The 18,940-nt window shown below is 35.8% G+C and overlaps 3 protein-coding genes across 3 annotated transcripts; 1 reads left to right on the top strand and 2 right to left on the bottom strand.

The window, feature by feature from the left end:
- The first annotated feature begins 1,340 nt into the window (after nucleotides 1-1,340).
- On the top strand, nucleotides 1,341-3,514 carry LOC133791210 (protein OCTOPUS-like). Its single transcript, XM_062229137.1, has one exon. It carries the CDS (start codon nucleotides 1,565-1,567, stop codon nucleotides 3,353-3,355), a length of 1,791 nt encoding a protein of 596 aa, XP_062085121.1. The 5' UTR covers nucleotides 1,341-1,564; the 3' UTR covers nucleotides 3,356-3,514.
- Nucleotides 3,515-5,475: 1,961 nt separating this feature from the next.
- LOC133791211 (uncharacterized) lies at nucleotides 5,476-6,792 on the bottom strand. The gene is made up of 2 exons (XM_062229138.1): nucleotides 6,562-6,792; nucleotides 5,476-6,363 (listed from the first exon to the last, which is right to left on the bottom strand). Exons 1-2 carry the CDS (start codon nucleotides 6,593-6,595, stop codon nucleotides 5,909-5,911), a joined length of 489 nt encoding a protein of 162 aa, XP_062085122.1. The 5' UTR covers nucleotides 6,596-6,792; the 3' UTR covers nucleotides 5,476-5,908.
- Nucleotides 6,793-14,581: 7,789 nt separating this feature from the next.
- Nucleotides 14,582-17,775, bottom strand: LOC133791212 (protein NRT1/ PTR FAMILY 8.1-like). Its single transcript, XM_062229139.1, has 5 exons — nucleotides 17,610-17,775; nucleotides 17,074-17,292; nucleotides 16,752-16,969; nucleotides 15,948-16,501; nucleotides 14,582-15,608 (listed from the first exon to the last, which is right to left on the bottom strand). The coding sequence occupies exons 2-5, from the start codon at nucleotides 17,180-17,182 to the stop codon at nucleotides 14,774-14,776; spliced, it is 1,716 nt and encodes a 571-aa protein (XP_062085123.1). The 5' UTR covers nucleotides 17,183-17,292; nucleotides 17,610-17,775; the 3' UTR covers nucleotides 14,582-14,773.
- Nucleotides 17,776-18,940: the final 1,165 nt, after the last annotated feature.

An 18,940-nucleotide genomic window follows, 5' to 3' on the forward strand; every position in this document is an offset into this window, starting at 1 on the left:
ATTATAATTTTATTGGAGTACAACTAGAAAAATCCGTGTTACATTGATAAAGTAATTTTAATTATATTTATCGGTTAGAAAAGTGGTTCAATTCTAACCTTTCCTTCTATTACAAGCATTACATGATTCTTCATTGTCACATAAAAGCATTAACATTCTTACATAACTTTTTGTGGAATAAAGCCCCTTATATTTTGTTACCTTTTTCTTTGGTATGGAGAACTAGGAGAAAACGAAAGTGCAAACTTTAAACTTTTTTTTAATAGGAATACGTGTGAAAGCATTACTTCAAGTTGATTTGAGACTATAATGAATGAGAATTTAATCCAGGATTTATGATCTTTAAGTAAATAATTAAAAAACCTTCCATTTTCCCAAACATAATAGCCTTCTCACACCATTATATGATCACCTAAAAATCTCTAAACCAAAGGAAAAATAAATGCACATAATTACCATAAAAACAAAAAGCCTTTACAAATTTAAAACCGATATATTCTGACTTAATTGGTTCATGAAATTATTGTCAAATACCCCCCTTTTTATTTTTTCCCTAAAAATTTAATGTGGCATTAAACAAAGTTGAGATGATTAAATGAATTTCGATTTTGCAGTTAATGAAGTGTTTAAAGTCCAATAAAATTAAGAAGAAAAAAGGTTTTTTTTTGTTGGCAAAATGTCTTGTATAAAGTGAGACAGCTTATGGAAGAACACATGATTTGTGGATATCTATGCCGATGGTGGCGTCCTATGCGCAGAGTGTGGACGTTGGATTTTGGCATTTTGTTTACTGTCGTTTCTACGGGGCCCAATTATCAAACACATTGTGGGCAATCTCTGCTCTCCATTTGTTAAAAATAAAAATAAAACACACATGAATTCACTATTTTCTGAAAATAAAAATTATGAATTTTCATATCACATGTGCTCTTACTTCAGCCAGAGGTCTACTTGAGGAAAATAAATAACCTTGAGAAGACTACTACAAAATCAGTGCCACACACGCAAAAAAAAAAAAAACTACTGTTATTCTTTTTTTCATTTTATTTTTTGGCCACATATAGCATTAGCAAGAACAAAAAAGGTTGTCTTGTACTAATTACTCGGCAAATACAAATTAAGATTGTCTTATAAACTCTGTTCTTTATAACTTTTATTTGGGTACAAATTCAGATGAAAAGTTGATAAAGTTCCTTAATTATCAGTTGACTCTCACAGCTCTACTGTATAGCCTAATAAAAATAAAAACAATAATGATAATAAAATTCAGGTCGGTGAGTGACCTTTCCATATATATTTTTTTATATTAAATAAATAAATTTCCAAAAATAAATTACATAGATACATTGGGAATAATAAATAAAAAATAAGATCTAGAGAGAGAAAGGGGTTTAACTGAGGTTTCAGCTTTTCTTTTCATCTTCTTTTTCCTTCTCTTCTCTTTTTTGCTCCCTTCTGCATTTGCATTGTCTCTCTCTCACTTTCGTTTCAGTCCCCACTTTCTTATACTCCTCAAAATGCACTCTGAACCCACCATTCCAGACCTACTGTACTTCTTGTAGCCATGGCTGTCATCCCACCTCAACCTCAAGCTCAGGCTCAGTCTCAGTCTCGACGTATTTCCACCTGTCACCGTCATCCTAGCATACCCATTACTGGATTCTGCGCTTCATGCCTCCGAGAACGCCTCGCCGGCATCGAAGCCGCCGTCAACAACGATACTCCCACCCGGAACCAAGCTGCTGCCGGTGCTGCATCTTCTTCCGGGTCGGAGCTCCGTCGAAGTAAATCCTGCTCTGGACCCAAGTCTGAGGTCTTTGCGAACCCTCCTGACCCTACGAGACGCAGGTCGTGCGACGTTAGGGCTCAAGCTCGAAACAGTTTGTGGAACCTCTTTAATCTTGACGACGAGAGGAAAGGTACGGCCGGAAAGTTCGAGGTTGAGTTGGGGAATCTAGGGTTCAAGTTAAAAGAAGAGCACGGGGACGGGAACGAGAACGGGAATGAGGGTGCGATTAGGGTTTCTGAGCGTGAAGTTCGGGTTGAGGAAGATGGCTTTGAGTCGAAGACGATGAAGGAGTTTATAGATCTCGAATGCAAGAAAAAGAAAGGTACAGGGAGGGATTTGAAGGACATTGCGGGGACATTTTGGGTAGCGGCGTCTGGTTTGAGCAAGAAGTTGAGGAAATGGCGGCGAAAAACCAAGCCCAAGAAGCTCATCGACGACGACAATGGCGGTGGGGTTTTGGGGGTTGAGAGATGTAGTCCGAGGCGTTTGAGAGAAACCCAATCAGAGATCGGAGACTACGGGATGGGACGTAGATCTTGTGACACCGATCCAAGATTATCCATGGACGCCGGTCGAATGTCATTGGACGAATACAGGTATTCCTATGATGAGCCAAGAGCCTCTTGGGATGCATATTTGATTGGCAGAGCTGCATACCCACGTCTAACTCCAATGGTCTCGGTTGTTGAGGACACCAAGCTTTCCGACGGCGAAAATGAGAATTGGGTAACCGACAACTTGGTCGAAGATGGCGAAATGAGTCCCGGTGGTTCAGCCCAAACAAAAGATTACTACAATTCGGAGAGTCTGCCTTTGCAGAGGCGCAGGAGGAGTTTCGATTGCTCAAACTCTCTGCATAGGAAAGGGGTTTTAGCTGAAGTTGACGACTTGAAGTTGAATTCGAACGCTAAGGTCTCTCCGGCGACGACTGAATTGTTCTTTGGCGCGAAATTGCTTATCACGAATAGAGACTTGAGGGATGCCAAGTTGAAATCTGTCAAAGATGAGAGCTCGGAGAGTGTTGAATCAGCTTCATCTAAGGATGCTGCGGATTTGGTTCCTCCAAGTGGGCTTTCTCAAAAGGGGTTGAAGAAATCACAAGGGTGGCAGAGAAAGTGGAACTTGTGGGGTCTGAACCTGATGCAGAAGCAGCGAGGTGATCAACCCAAGTGTGGTCTTGATGAAGGAGATATTTTAGTTAGAGGGAATGTGGCTGATCCCACGGTGGCGGATTCATGGAAGAAGCTGAGGAGAGTGGCTAATGGAGAAGCCAATGGATCTGTAAGTCAGAAGCTTATACGTAGCTATAGTGTTAGCTGTCGAAAACCCACCTGCAAAATTGATGGTTTGTTGAGTAATTCGAATGGTGGTGAGACCAGAGGCAGTTTCGTTAAGAGAAGAGAAGAGTTTTCGTTGCCGCGTAACCGGAGTGCCCGGTATTCACCCAATAACGTCGACAATGGTCTATTAAGGTTCTACTTGACTCCATTGAGAAGCTACAGGAGAAGTCAATCAGGAAAGAGTAGGCTAAAGAACTCACATTCGATGGCCAAGAATGTTTTGTAAAGGTTTCTCACTTGTTTCCAAGTATTAATTCATGTTGTAAATTCATAAAAGTTATGTGCTGGTTTTTCTTTACTAAAACATATTATATTGTTATTTCACGGCATATCATTTTATTTTTTTTCTCACACCGGTAGTGGTAAAAGGAAATCAGTTCTTTTATCTTCTAGCTTCAATATAGGTATGCTTATCATCATTATTCTACTGCTTTGACCAAAGAGGTTGACAATAAGTTTTTTATTTAATTTTTTGGTCATTAAGCTTATTTGTTTTAGCGATCATTTGCCAACTTTTCTTACCCTAATATCAATCAATCAACCTTATTCCTACGAGAGATTGAAGCCTTTCCAAAGATTCTACTCCAAAGAAAAGTTGCAGCTGCAAATCCGTGGTTCTGTACAAGAATAGTAAACCTTTTTAATTCCATTAGATATAAAAGCTGAAAACACTCTTGTTACAGCCTTACACGAAGTCAACGCTGATGGTCTTGCGTATCAGTGTAGAGGGTACTGCTACTTGGCCATGTAAATAGTGGCTGCATAACAATTGGTTTATGTGTGCCAATATATTAATTGGATTACATTACAGAACAAGTTGGGACTTGTCTACGTTATAACTACCTAGATAGCGCCTCTTGCCAAGTTTGCGTGCTTCAGCCTTAATTATGCTGTGTCTTGAGTGTAACTCATAAGCATTAAAGTTTAGACAGTGATAGTAATTTAAAGCTTTCAAAATCAACAGTTCACTTGAAACCTAGAGTTGTAGGTTCAACAGCATTTTTTAAATCATAATGACCCCTTTTAGTTTGTCCAGACAAGCATTTACAGATTAATTCTGTATGTCTACATTTATTTAGGCATGCATTACATATTCTGCATCGAAGTTTTGTACATTTTGGGCACAACCATCTTGAAAGCCATCAGAGACGCAGGCAGCAAGAGACAATACAAAATCGACTCATGGGCAATATCCAATGGAAATATTTTAATTTGCAAGTATATGCAGAACTTACCAGTTACAATTCAGAGTTTGTGATTGCCCTCTAATGGAATTTGATGTGATAAAGTTCAGACTTAGGACCGTTATTTATGCCCAATGCTAAGCAAAACTTTAAAACAATGAAAATTCATTTTTTTGGGGGGCAAATTAATTTTTGTTTTCTTTTCATTTCCTCACACTTTCCCCCTGGCTTTTCATTCAGTTTCCCACGCCTGTCCTTTCAGCAAAATTTACCTCGATGCATCTATGTTTGTGTCGTCCTTATCCTCAGACATGGGTTCTCCATTTCCATATTTGTACGAAATAATACATTTTAGGAATCCAGCTACGAGATTTAATGACTAGTGTACTAGTTTTTTTTATCTTTAACAATGCTTGTTTTTCACTCAATCTCATTCGGTGTTATTGGTCTGTTTGTTGCCTTGGTTAAATCATTAGTTTCTCTAACATGTTAAGTTGGGGCTGGAATTTTTTCGTTCTGCCCAGATATGTGAATTGGTGAGTTAACTTCAAGAAAAAATTACTGACATGGTTTAAAAGAGTTGCACAACAACCGATACATGGTAAATGACAACTTGTTTCAAGCTTACTTGCAATAACGATAAATCTTTTTATTCTAGCTACTCTTTGATCATTGAGACTATGAGACCGACGAGAAGCTTTGTTCTGTGTAGGTTGTTCATCACTTGTTAGACCGAAAAGGAATAAGATTGTGTTCTTGCGCTTTGTTAAAGTATTGTACTAGTCTACTGTTATCTCTCTATATAACAAATTCTTTTCATCATTCCCTGCAAAGAAAAGATAAAAATGTACTATTTTGAACTTTTCAATACTAGATTTAGTCTTATGAATTAGAAAATTCTAACAATTTATTTTTATTTTTATTTACACAATACATTTCTGAATTTTGCTCAATTTTTTAAATGTATATGTCTTCAACTTTTAGTTTAATTACTTAGTATAATTGTAAAAATATTATTTTAGCTCTCATAGTTTTAATTAAATATCAGACTTCCTTTTTTGATAATAACATTTGACAAAAATCTAGCATACGGTAAATTTTGTAAAATATAAAATTAAGTATGATACGTAGTTTAAAAAAAATGTTGACTTCCTAGAATCAGTTCTTTGATAATCTTCAAGTATATAATAATTGAATCCACTTTATCTTGTTCCTTTCAATAAACATAAGTAGCTGGACATCCAATGAACTTGATGATGGTGCTAATAAACTGAGATAGGAACTTGTCTAATCAACTTCTACGTACTCAGCCAGTCGAATATATAACACAATAGAGCAAGAATTTATACCAAGATATAAAACCTTATAATGAGGACCATAAACTTCATCAAATTTGAAGACAACCTCACCGTTGAGAAACGCTATCAAGATTCACAAGAGTCAAGACCACACAAAGCATTTACTCCAAGTTCCAAGATCTTCATAATACACTTAAAAAACTTAGGCAGATGGAGTGATCGGGTCCATGGATTATTCCCATTTGTGTTGAAAACCTTATTAGTTAGGTAGGTAAAACATCAAAAAATGACCAAACTTCACTCTATATCAAAGCCCTTTTGATGAAGATCTGAAATGACCTCATTCCTCATCCTGAACCATAGTTTCTGAGCTTCCTGATTCAGCTTCTTGTCTTGCAGCTCCTTGTGAAAGTTCAAAGAATCTTTATCCAACTCTGGAATCCCTTTCGGACCAATTGCTGTGCCTATCATTCCACCCTTGGTAATGAACTCATCCATGGCTTCCTTGTCTCCCGGATAAGGGAACTTCCTCCTCTCATACAAGTGTGCTAACTCTCGCTCCTCCTTGGGCTGAACCTTCAGCGTCCACCACCCCAACGGCGACGCTTCGTTGTACCACCAACAAGCACCGGCTAAGGCGTAGGTGTACATGAGACCCTTCCCAAATTGTTTCCAGAACAAGTAATGTCTTTTCCCTGCTCCTATTTTATCAAAGTATTTATCGTAATTTATGGACTTGACCCACTCCCACCCTGAACATTGTTTTCCAAAAAAAAAAAAAAGCTTGGTCAACAAAAATTCAGTCGAAACCATTGGAGACATTTTATCAAACAGTTGGGGGGCAATGTATAGAAGTTACGGGAAAACAAATCATTTTCTCAAAATCATATCCAATTATAGTTTGATTTCTCCAATAAGTTATAAGAATTATAATTGGTTTGGGGAATTACCTGTTTTGGGTGGTTCGTAACGCTTTCGGACCATTTTAATTTTGTTAGTGAGATCACTCGACTCTAGATCGTCTGGGTTCCTCTGGAAGAAGGTATATTAGGGGTCCAACAAGCTGGAGATTTAAAGAAAGGGAGAGACAGAGACAGAGAGTACAGACATGTGTCAGTAATCTATGGCTTTCATAGACTGACGGGCTTCCTGTCAAGAGCTCATTTCCACTATACTTTCTACATCTCAACAAATGTTTTCAATTTTACCACGTTATTTTTCACAATTTGATGCTGATTTTACCATATTTTACTAGGGAAAATTACATGTTAGACTGTGATTTAAAAAAAAATTATTTTATACGGTAAATTAAAAAAGTTATAAATTTATTGTGCTTCAACCAACAAACATATACACATCCTTTTCTCACCGTACCCTATTCTATTAATATATAATTTTGAATTAATATATATATATTATTTTTGTTAAATCAATTTTTTTTTTAAATGTTGTATATCAAATCACTTTAACATTTTTAATCAAATCAATACAATTTTGATCTTATATTTTAAACTATTTTAATTATATTAATTCTTATAATGCAAATATTACAATTTTTATATTATATATTTAAAAAAAAATTCAATACTTTAATTTTTTTTGCCTTTTTCTCTTTCGTCATTTGTTCATAGATACATTTGGTATTTGGTATGATAATAATAATAGTAATAATTACAAATAAATTTATTTTACTTATAAATATTTAAAATATAATTATTAATATTAAATAAATATTTATGCTTACATAAAATATTATATATTTAATCAATATAATCTATTTCTTTATTAGTTGTTACAATTTTAAAAAATATATATATTACTTGTTTAATGCAATTTAACATTTTTATATATACTAATTATAAAATTCTTTTAGTTACAAACTTAGTTTTATATATTTTTGTTACAAATATGTTAACTAAATTTACAACTTACTTTTTGAAAATATTAATCACAAATATAATTTTTTTAGTTATAAAATTAGTTATGTAAACCATTGTTACAAAAAAAAAAATTAGCAAGGAATTATTCTATAAATGTTGTCTACAAAAATGTAAAAGTTGTTTACAAATCTGTAAAACTTGGTTATATATTTGTAAATGTTGTTTACAAAAATATTTTTATGTAACTGGTTTACGCATCTGTAAAAGTATGTTACAGGTTTGTAACATGTAAATTCATAGTTGTCGTTGTCTGTAAAAGTTATTTACATGTTTGTAACATGTAAGTTCTTATTTAGCATTTCCCTATCATGTTGTTTAGGGTTGCTCAAGATCCAAACCAATTCAATTACTCCGAATCAATCCAATAATAAAAAATTGGATTTGATTGGATTTGTAAACTTAGTCTTTCTCTATCATGATGTGTAATGGACTTAATGTTGTAAACTTTTAAAGGACTATAATGTGACAATTGTAAAGACTTAAATTGATATTATTACTCCATAGTGTCAAGTTTTTTGTATGTTTTTTGTTTTGCTTGTTAATTTGTTTAATATCAACATTTATGTTCAAAGATAAAAAAATAAAAATAAAAATAAATCGACCCAATCCAATTACAAATCCAATTACAATTGGATTTGATTGGATTTGTAGGCCAAAACGGATTAAATTGGATTGGATGCTGATTTCCAACATCCAACATTTAATTGGATTGGATTGGTTAGTGGTAAAAATGTTGGATCGGATCGGATGAGCATCCATAATGTTGTTTGTAAAATTTTGTTACAAATTTATTGCTATATTTTAAAATAATTTTATGATTATGACCTTTCAACAATATGATTTTTTCAAGTGTAAACTTTGATTACAATTTTGCAAGTTTACAAATAAGTAATTTAAAACTGATTTGAAGATGTTAATATATATATATGTATATATGTTGTCCATGATAATATTTGTAATGATTTTATATAAATTTAGAGTGTGATATTCAACATGTAATGGGATGGGTAATATAGATAACTGAGTAAATGCTGGTAATTGTGGGTTGTGGGTTATATAATAGGCATAGATTACCGCAATATTGTAATTAGTTTAAAATACCGAATTTTTAGAATTTTTTTCCAAATTTACCGTATATGTGTTAATTGCCCATTTTACTATTGTTTAATCTGGAATGTATACCTATACTTTAATTGAGATATGTTTGGTATATGTTTTATCTATATCATAATTAAGATTTTTTCTTTCAAAATTGGTATTTTTCTTAAACTAAAGAAAATTTCTATTATTATATTTTTCTTTGCATTCAAATTGATCCATAAAGGGCTGTGTTGGAAGGATTTAGAGTGTGGCTTATTAGGGAGTAAAGTAAACTGTATACAATATTGTCTTAAATGAAGGGATTTTATGCATGTCGTTTCCTAAGATAATTGTCTTTTTTTAGAGTAATTGTAATTTGTAGTTTTAGTTTAAGATTTAATTTGCTGGAATAATTTGACAAATGGACTCTACTTATTCTAATATTTTAACCTCTAAATTTTCAAGCCAGATAGTCATAGTATAGTGAATTATGATGAAATTTATTAATATTTGTATAATTGGCATTTCATTTAATATTGTACAAAAAATATCGCAATTCAAATGTTGAAAATCATAATGTTTCATTGTATACAATTATATGGTATTATTTTTCACCATAATAAACTAAAATTAAACCCTTACATACATAAGTTATAACTATACATTTGTACTACACTCAAAAAAAAAAAAAACTATGCATTTGTACAATAAGGTTTGTTAGAGCTAGGTGTTCATAGTTTGTTACTTTCAGTTGTTTCTGTTGTAACCAAATGTAACGGTCTCGCTTCCTCTACTATATAAGTGTATTTAGCTTCATTGAATTAATACAACAGAGATTACTTTTCAATATTGTTCTTTACTTTCTCACATGGTATCAGAGTAAATTCGATCCAATCTTTTTCTTCTTCGTTTGTTCATTTTTGCCATGGCTCCCCCTGACAGCTCCTCTACTCAAACACTTGGTGCTTCTGCCACCACGACACCATCCCTGCAACCTATTATCTTCTCCCATAAGATTTCTATGAAATTGGACGACAACAATTTTCTTCTTTGGCGTCCGCAAGTCTGGTCTGCCATTAAAGGCCATGATCTTGATGATTACATTTCTGCTGAAACCACTCCACCACAGAAGTTCCTTATAGAGACTGATCAACGGGCTGGTATAATCAATCCTCAATTCAAGCAATGGGTCAAGCAAGATCAGCTGTTGTATTCTTGGTTACTCTCCTCAATGACAGAGGGTATTCTCACTCGGGTTGTCGGCACCACCTCTGCACAAGTCTGGACGACATTAGAGGTATATTTTACAACTCAAACTTCTGCCAAGATTGACCAATTTCACTCTCAATTACAAAATATCAAGAAAGGAGGGCTTACCATCAATGAGTATCTTCTCAAGATCAAAACAGTGGTGGATCGTTTGGGCTCTGTTGGTCATATCGTCACCGCGAAAGATCATGTTGCTGCCATCTTCAAAGGATTGCCTCTTGAGTATGATACCTTTGTTATCTCAGTCAACTCTCGGAATCTTCCTTACACAGTAGCTGAGATCGAATCTTTACTCCTCTCTCAAGAACACATAATGGACAGTCATCATCGCTCTCTAGATTCAGTCAATATGGCCACTAATAGGGGGATTCGTGGTCGTGATTCTTCTCACACATGTCGTGATCAAAGACCATCGACCCAATTTACTCCACCATCCTATTCTGCTCTGCCAGCTGATCGTGGCCGTGGATCTTAGAATCTGTATGCGGTCAATGGGCATGGTTCTCATTTGCCAACATCGAAAAGTCGAAGCTTCTCATCTGTTTCTACCATTTCTTCGGCGAAAACCACCAGTCAACTTTGTTCAAGGGTTGGCCATCTTGCCTCTCGATGTTATCAAAGGTTCAATATGGAGTTTCCTGGAGTTGGAGCTGCAAATCTTGATCGACATGTAGTCAATCTTGCTACCTCAAACACAGTTTCAGATCCAGCTTGGTATCCAAATTCGGGGGCTACTAGTCATTGCACACCAAATGACTCAAATCTGACCCAAAAAGAGATATATCTTGGCACTGACAAAGTTCACATGGGTGATGGCATGGGCATTTCTATTAAGAACGTGGGTAAGTCTTCTTTTCACACTCCCTATACCTCTAAAACTCTCACACTAAACCGTATACTCCATGTTCCAAATATTGATAAAAACTTAATCAGTGTTTCTTTGTTTGCCTCTGACAATAATGCATTCTTTGAATTTTATCCTAATCACTGTGTTGTCAAAGACCAGGTTTCCAAGGAAACTCTGATGCAAGGCTATCTTGAAAATGGTCTTTATGTCATCCCTTCAGCCACTATGCACTTTCAGCAATCCAACCAAGCAGCCAGTTCAGCTCAATTTTACTCTGTCAATAATGCTCATGTGAGCAATAGTTCAGTCCCTCCTTGTTCTAATTTTTCATTGTGGCATGGTAGATTGGGTCATCCCACTGCCAGAGTTGTACAAACTATAATGTCCAAATGTAATATTCCATCAAGCAATAAATTTTTTAGTGATTTTTGTACTGCTTGTTGTAAGGGTAAAGTTCATCAATTACCTTTTCCTAAATCTGAAACTCATTACTCACAGCCACTACAACTTATTCATACAGATCTTTGGGGTCCCTCACCTGAACCATCTTCAAATGGTTATAGGTATTATATTCATTTTATAGATGCCTTCACTAGATATACTTGGGTATTCTTACTTCATAACAAATCTGATGCCTTGCAAACATTTATTAATTTTCAAACACAAGTAGAAAAAGAATTTGACACCACTATTAAGTCGGTTCAGTCTGATTGGGGTGTAGAGTTTAGGCCATTTACAGCTCATCTCACCAAACATGGTATCCGACATCGATTGTCCTGTCCCACAACACACCAACAAAATGGTGTTGCAGAGAGAAAACACAGGCATATAATAGAAACAGCTCTCACCTTACTGGCTCATGCTTCACTCCCTTTAATATACTGGGATGAAGCTGTTAGAGAATCTGTTTTTCTCATAAATCGTTTACCTTCCGAAGCTATTTAGTTTGAAGTTCCTTTTGAAAAACTGTATAATAAAAGGCCTGATTATAATCAATTGAGGGTGTTTGGTTGCACTTGCTTTCCTAATATCAGACCATATAATAAAAATAAGCTTGCTTTTCGTTCTGTCCAATGTACATTTCTAGGCTATAGCCTCAAACACAAAGGATATAAATGTTTGGCACCCAATGGAAGGATTTACATTTCACGTGATGTCCTTTTTAATGAAAACACATTTCCTTTTTCTGATTTGTCTACCAATAGTTCCACCTTTCCAGCCTTGTGTCAGTCATCACCCACGCCTACTGCCTTAATACCATTAGTCTTGGGACCACCATCTCTAAACTATAATGCTCCTGATTTCACTACCCATCATACACCATTACCCACTCCCTCCATACCCCACTCGGCCCCACCACCCATCACTGATACTTCTAATGTTGTTTCTTCTTCTTTTCAGTCATCTCAAGTCCAAAGTTCTCTGCCTGATGCATCTAATATCAACCATCATCCCACGACAACTTGGGCCAAAGATGGAGTTTACAAGCCACGGGCTCTAGTTGCTTCAAAAGAACCTCTCACAGTCGCCTCTGCTTTAGCTGATCCTTTATGGTATGCTGCTATGCAAGATGCAATTGGTGCACTGAAGAAAAATGGGACATGGACATTAACTGCTTTACCTGATGGAAGAAAAGCTATAGGCTGCAAATGGGTCTTCAAATTGAAGGAAAACAAAGATGGCTCAATTAACAAACATAAAACCAGACTAGTAGCAAAGGGATTTCTACAAAGGTACGGGTTTGATTTTACAGACACTTTTAGTCCTGTAGTGAAGCTTACAACAATTCGGATTATTCTCACAGTGGCCTTACATAGAGGTTGGTCTATAAAACAGTTAGATGTTAACAATGTTTTTTTAAATGGTGAGTTACAAGAGGAGGTTTATATGCTTCAACCTCCAGGCTTTCAAGATAAAGTAGCTCCTCAGTTGGTGTGTAAACTTAACAAGGCTATCTATGGACTAAAACAGGCTCCAAGACCTTGGTTCAATAAGCTTCGAACAACTCTACACTCCTTTGGTTTCATTTCATCAAGAGATGATCAATCTATTTTCTTGAGGAAATCAGATCAACATACACTTTTCCTACTAGTCTATGTTGATGATATTCTGGTCACAGGAAGTTCAGAAGCTGCTATCATGGAATTAGTCTTTAATCTGAACAAGTTATTTGCTCTTAAGGACCTTAGAAATATTGACTACTTTCTTGGTGTTCAAGTTCACCATCTTGATAAAGGTCTTCACTTGTGTCAGACGAAATATATATTGGATCTTCTTACTTATGCAAAGATGGAATTCGCTAACTCTCTGCCTACACTGATGGCTGGTGGTGAAAAGCTCTCTCTCCAAGATGGTGATCCAATGGAAGATCCTTTTCTTTATAGGAGTGTTAGGGGCTTTGCAGTATGTGACGATTAGAAGGCCTGAAATTTCATATGTAGTCAACAGCGTCTCATAGTTTATGCAAACTCCTTTAGACACTCATTGGAAAGTTGTAAAGAAGGTGCTTCGATACTTAAAAGGTACTCTGGACTATGGCTTAACTTTCTACAATTCTCCACAACTTCGTCTTACAGCTTTCTCAGATGCTGATTAGGCGTCTGACCCTGATGACAGACGGTCAACATCTGGTTTTTGTGTATATCTGGGAGGAAATCTCATTTCATGGGCATCTAAGAAACAAAGAACTGTCTCCTGTTTGAGTACAGAAGCTTAGCTCATGCCACTGTTGAGCTCATGTGGATTCAGTCTCTCCTTCAAGAAATTGGTGTTTTAATACAACACCCTCCTACTATCTGGTGTGACAATCAGAATACCATTCTCATTTCTCAGAATCTGGGCACTCTAGAACAAAGCATATCGAATTAGATCTTTACTTTGTTCGTGAACGAATTCTTTACAAGCAATTGGTTGTGAAGCACACTCCAACACATGCCCAGATAGCTGATACTCTCACTAAGCCTCTGTCAAAACAATGGTTTCTACTTCTTTGAGACAAACTTAGGGTCCATTCCTTAGCTACCCTAAGTTTGAGGGGGATGTTAGAGCTAGGTGTTCATAGTTTGTTACTTTCAGTTGTTTCTGTTGTAACCAAATGTAACGGTATCACTTCCTCTACCATATAAGTGTACTTAGCTTCATTGAATTAATACAACTGAGATTATTTTTCAATATTGTTCTTTACTTCCTCACAGGCTTTCTCATTTCAGTTTTGCTAATTTACAAAACGCATTGACTTTTAATGGTGTTGTTTGGTAACACTTAAAAAAATAGTTTTTTTATTTAATTAATTAAAAATTTGACAATTAAACAAAAAATGTGTTTGGTAACTCTATTTTTATTTATTATTTTTTTAAATTTTAATTAAAATTTATTAAAATTTGAAAATAGAATTTTTTCACTTTCAAAATTTTTTTAAACAGCTTTCATTTTTTTCTTCTCTTCTTCAAATCAACACCTCATATTGTTAAACAAAAAATAAAAATAAAAGTTATCAAACGCGTTTATTATTTTTTGTTTTTAAAAACAAAAAACAAAAATAGTTACCAAACATTTTTTTATTTTTTAAAAATAAAGAAATAAAAATAAAATTTTATTTTCATTTTTGTGTTTAAAAAATTTAAAAACAAAAATTTTACTAAACGGAACCAATATGTTTCAACTATTTGTTCCCTGGAATGGTTTCAAATTGATAATATATGTACATAAAGTTAAAATGATATGATAATTTATTATCGTAGTAAATTAGAAAACATCTATTCTAAGTTGAAAAAAATATGAATATATGTTGAGTTATATGGTGGGATGGAAATGGAATACAAATAAAGACTAGGATTTTTTTTTCTTCTTTAAAACACATTTCTTTTATTGAAAAAGCACTCTCAAAAAGAGCTACTTTGTGGAAAAACATTTAATTTAAGAAGACCAGAAATATATACAAGTACTTGAATTGTCTTCTTCACTGACCAATCAAAGTTAAAAACTACAAACCACCAAAGAAATTCCCAGAGCTGCCAATGCCAAGCATCAACGGAGAGTTCCAACAGGCCTCTTATACGTATACCACTTTGATATCAGAAGAAAAGCTCCCAAATTCACCACACTAAGTATTGCTAACAAGAAGAAGAAGTAATGGAGGTGACCACGGTTCAGATTGTCTGGTATCCAACCCAATCTTCCATGCTTTGTACTCACTTTGGTCACAATGGTCACAAGTAGAGAGCTCGCATAGTTACCAAGCGCCACTGTGGTGAGTGCCAGAGCTGAACACATGCTCCTCATGGCGTCCGGAGCTTCCATATAGAAGAACTCCATTTGTCCAACGAAGTAGAAAACTTCGCCACAACCAATAAGGAAATACTGCGGTATTTGCCAGAATATGGGCATGGGAATGTGGTCGTAGTCATAGTAGTTATTTCTTTTCACAATGCCGAGCCTTATAAGCTCCAAAGCTGCTGCGGCTAACATGGCCAAGATGGAGATGACAAGGCCAATTCCCATTCTCTGGAGCTGAGTTAAGCCGTTCTTGTGGCCTGTGTATCTCCGGGTTGTTGGGACAATGATTCTGTCGTAGATTGGTATCCAAATGATGACACTGATGGTGTCGAAGATTGAGAGTGAGGCCGATGGAATGTCGAAGCGAGGGCCCATGCTGGGATCTAGTGTTTCTCCTTGCAAGACGAATAGACTGCCCATCTGACTATAGACTGCAGAAAACATTATGCCAGTTGCCCATATAGGAAGCAAACGTATGATGCCCTTTAGTTCCTCAACTTGTGTGACTGTGCAAAGTCTCCATGGGTTCACTGCTGAGTCCTTTGTCTGGTTGGTTTGTGTCACTACTGCTGCTTTGTCAAAGAACCTGAGGAGAATAACATTAAGAAAACTTCAATGTGGTAACATTAGGAAAGATACATCTCTTAAATCAGTATTTGTGGAAATTTTTAGGAAAATGATGGTTATTTTTCCCCTTATTTTTTTATGTTCAAATGTTTTCTGCAGTTCTGTCTATACAAAATGGTACCACTTTTTGAAATTAGACTGTAAATCCTTTATCTAATCTCCAAGTTTCTCAATGGACATGGATGGTAATTAAGACTTACATAAGGGCAGCTGAAACATGTTTTAGACTCTATGGACTAGAATCAATACCCTTTGTCTCTACACTAAAATAAAGTAGCTTTTCAGTTGAGAAACTTACTTAAAGTCTTCTGTGTGATCAAGCTTTCGGCTTCCTTTGATGTTGGATTCAGCATCTGCAGTCTCATACAATAGAGTCTTATCGAGAGGCACAGGAACTTTATATTTTCGGAAGGCTGACACCATCACCTGAGCAAGGCGTGTAAGAGGGCTGCCTCCAGGCTTTTGGTTCCTATACAACCGAGTACCCGAAAAGAAGCTTATTACAGCAATTCCCATGGCCACTGCTGGAATACCAAAGCCTAATCCCCAACTCACATTCTCTTGCACCCAAACCAGAACAGAGGCGGCAATAAGAGCGCCAATGTTGATGACAAAATAAAACCAATTGAAGAAAGAAGACTTGTGTTTCTTCTCAACTTCATCATCATCATCAAACTGATCTGCTCCAAAGGATGAAACACAAGGCTTGATCCCACCGGTTCCAAGTGCCACAATGTAAAGAGCTAAAAAGAAAACCGCACTTTCTGTGTCTGTGGCACGACAATCATCTTTTGAATAACAGGTTGGCCTTAGGCCTGAGATTGATGCTGACATTGTCAACAATGACATGCCCTATGTGATAGATTGAAGACACAAAGAATAAGTAAGACTACTCAAACATGCCCTTTTGGAGAATTTGCAGCACTGGAAACAGTTATCAAGTATAGACAGAAAATAACAAATTATTTTGATGACTCAACCTTATCCAATGCAACAAAAATCAACAAAGGAAACCATTTTCAATTTGGGTACTTTTTAAAGTATCAGATTCAGAACTACACGACAACTGTATTCATGAGCTTTCTTAGTCAGTCCAACTTACAATGACATAGATGATTGAGAAAACGGCAATAGTCCAGTATCTTCCCAGATAGGAATCGGCTATAAATGCTCCAATCAAGGGCGTTATGTAGCAAGTTCCACCCCAATTTAAGTTATTTCTAGAGGCAGTAGCACTGTGCTGATGCAGTCGATGCTTGAAATAAAGAACCAGATTGGAGCTCATCCCATAGTATGCCAATCTTTCACAACACTCATTTCCTAATGACAAAAGGTAATAGAAGTAACCATTTGATCTCCAAGAGTATAAGTATTCCACTAGTAGTGAGTACTAGAAAGGGATTGTTAATTGTATTTGTACTTACCTAGAATAAAAGGGCAGGCCTTCCATGTTCCGGTTATTTTCTTATTTGCCGGATTTCCTATGTAATCGACAGTCCCATCTTTTGTGTAGATATCATCATTACTTTCCATGGCTTTTCAAACTGTGCGTGTGTATGTGTAACTAGCTTATTTAGGAAAATCTACAGAGAGGTGAACAGAGCAGGATTTGGGAAGGGGCTAAAACAACTGCAGAAAACAACCTAGTATTCATAGCATGAGCATTAAGTTTCCATTGAAAAAACATGCCAGTACAATTATTTACACACAAGAATTTGCTCTAGACTGAAGGGTGTGATACTTTAAGTTAAACCCAGTTCAATTTTCTGATTCTGCAGCCTACTTTTAAATCAATTTGACATATATATGTAAAACATTTTTCTCTGGTATGAAAACTAACGTTTTACACAAAAACTCAGTTTCGAATTCAGAGAAAAGAATAAAATAGGAAAAACAAAGAGAACATTTGCAGAGGCAGAAGCTAAAATCTGAAGGGAGATTCGTAGAAGAACATTCAAACCTGACACTTTTGAATAAACCTCAGAGCCTCCACATTTCAAATGTCTGATATGAGCTTAAATAGAAGAAGTGCAGAGCGTAGAAAGGATATTTTTCCTTTTTTTGTGGTCAGAGTATGCATTTGCATACTGGAATTTGACTATTCCCTAAAAAACAAGATTGTTTTCTTGACTAATGAAGCCATTATCATAGTGGAAAAAAAGTAGCCATCATTTTCCTAATCATATTCTCACAGGGAAATTTGATTTTTATGCTTAATAGTACAGTGTAATACAAAATAATATGGTGTAATATAAAATAATACTAGACATTTTTACCATTACAAAATAATGCCAAAAGTTTTGCTAGTACCCAAAATGCCCCTAAAAACAACTATCTCCTCTCTTCCTTCCTCCTCTCTCCCTTCTTCTTGTTTCTTCCTCACTCTCACTCACCTCACCTCACCTTACACCACCACTAAAAGCACCACGGTAGAACCCCATCAAGCTTGGGACCACCACTAAGAAAGCCATTTGTAGAGGGGGATCAAGACCAAATTAAGGGTTGAGAAATCTTGGAAAAAAATTTAATGGGTAAGCAATTTTTTCTTAAATACTTGGATTAGTGATGTTTCCTTTAAATTTTTTGAGCATTTCGAATAGATCTGAGCAATATTTGTACATTTTTTTGGGTTTTTTTTTGTTTTTTGTCGATCTGCGTTTTCTGGGAATTTTCTGGGTTAGTGTTGTGCTCGATGGGTGCTCGATGCAGGCTCGATGACACACCAATTTTAGCGTTGCATGTTCTGCTCGATGGGTACTCGATACCTACTCGATGGTAATGCGCATTCTCACTATTTCATGCATGCTCGATAGATGCTCGATGCCTGCTCGATGCAAGCTCGATGGCACATCATTTTTTATGTTGCATGTTGTACTCGATGGGTACTCGATACCTACTCGATGGGTACTTGATGGTAGTGTGAATTCTCACTATTTCATGCATGCTCGATAGATGCTCGATGCCTGCTCGATGCAAGCTCGATGGCACATCATTTTTTACGTTGTATGTTGTACTCGATGGGTACTCGATGGTAATGTGCATTATCACTATTTCATTCATGCTTGATGGATGTTCGATGCCTGCTTGATGCAAGCTCGATGGCACATATTTTTTTACGTTGCATGTTGTGCTCGATGGTTACTCGATAGCTACTCGATGCAAGCTCAATGGTAATGTGCATTCTCACTATTTCGTGCATGCTCGATGGTCATGTTTTTCAGCATCATTAAAATACCATTTCCTACCATCTGTTTTTCAGCTAATTGTATTTGTGTTTTTTTTTTTATTTCA

This window comes from Humulus lupulus, chromosome 7 (genome assembly GCF_963169125.1).
Source record: "Humulus lupulus chromosome 7, drHumLupu1.1, whole genome shotgun sequence".
NCBI classification, from domain to species: Eukaryota; Viridiplantae; Streptophyta; class Magnoliopsida; order Rosales; family Cannabaceae; genus Humulus; species Humulus lupulus.

Coding starts and splice junctions, on each gene's coding strand:
- LOC133791210 (XM_062229137.1), top strand. CDS start 1,565: ATGGCTGTCATCCCACCTCAACCTCAAGCTCAGGCTCAGTCTCAGTCT.
- LOC133791211 (XM_062229138.1), bottom strand. CDS start 6,595: ATGGTCCGAAAGCGTTACGAACCACCCAAAACAG. Junction 6,364..6,561: donor TTACGAACCACCCAAAACAG/GTAATTCCCCAA, acceptor AACAATGTTCAG/GGTGGGAGTGGGTCAAGTCC.
- LOC133791212 (XM_062229139.1), bottom strand. CDS start 17,182: ATGGAAAGTAATGATGATATCTACACAAAAGATGGGACTGTCGATTAC. Junction 16,502..16,751: donor TCTCAATCATCTATGTCATT/GTAAGTTGGACT, acceptor TCTATCACATAG/GGCATGTCATTGTTGACAAT. Junction 15,609..15,947: donor GATCACACAGAAGACTTTAA/GTAAGTTTCTCA, acceptor TATTCTCCTCAG/GTTCTTTGACAAAGCAGCAG.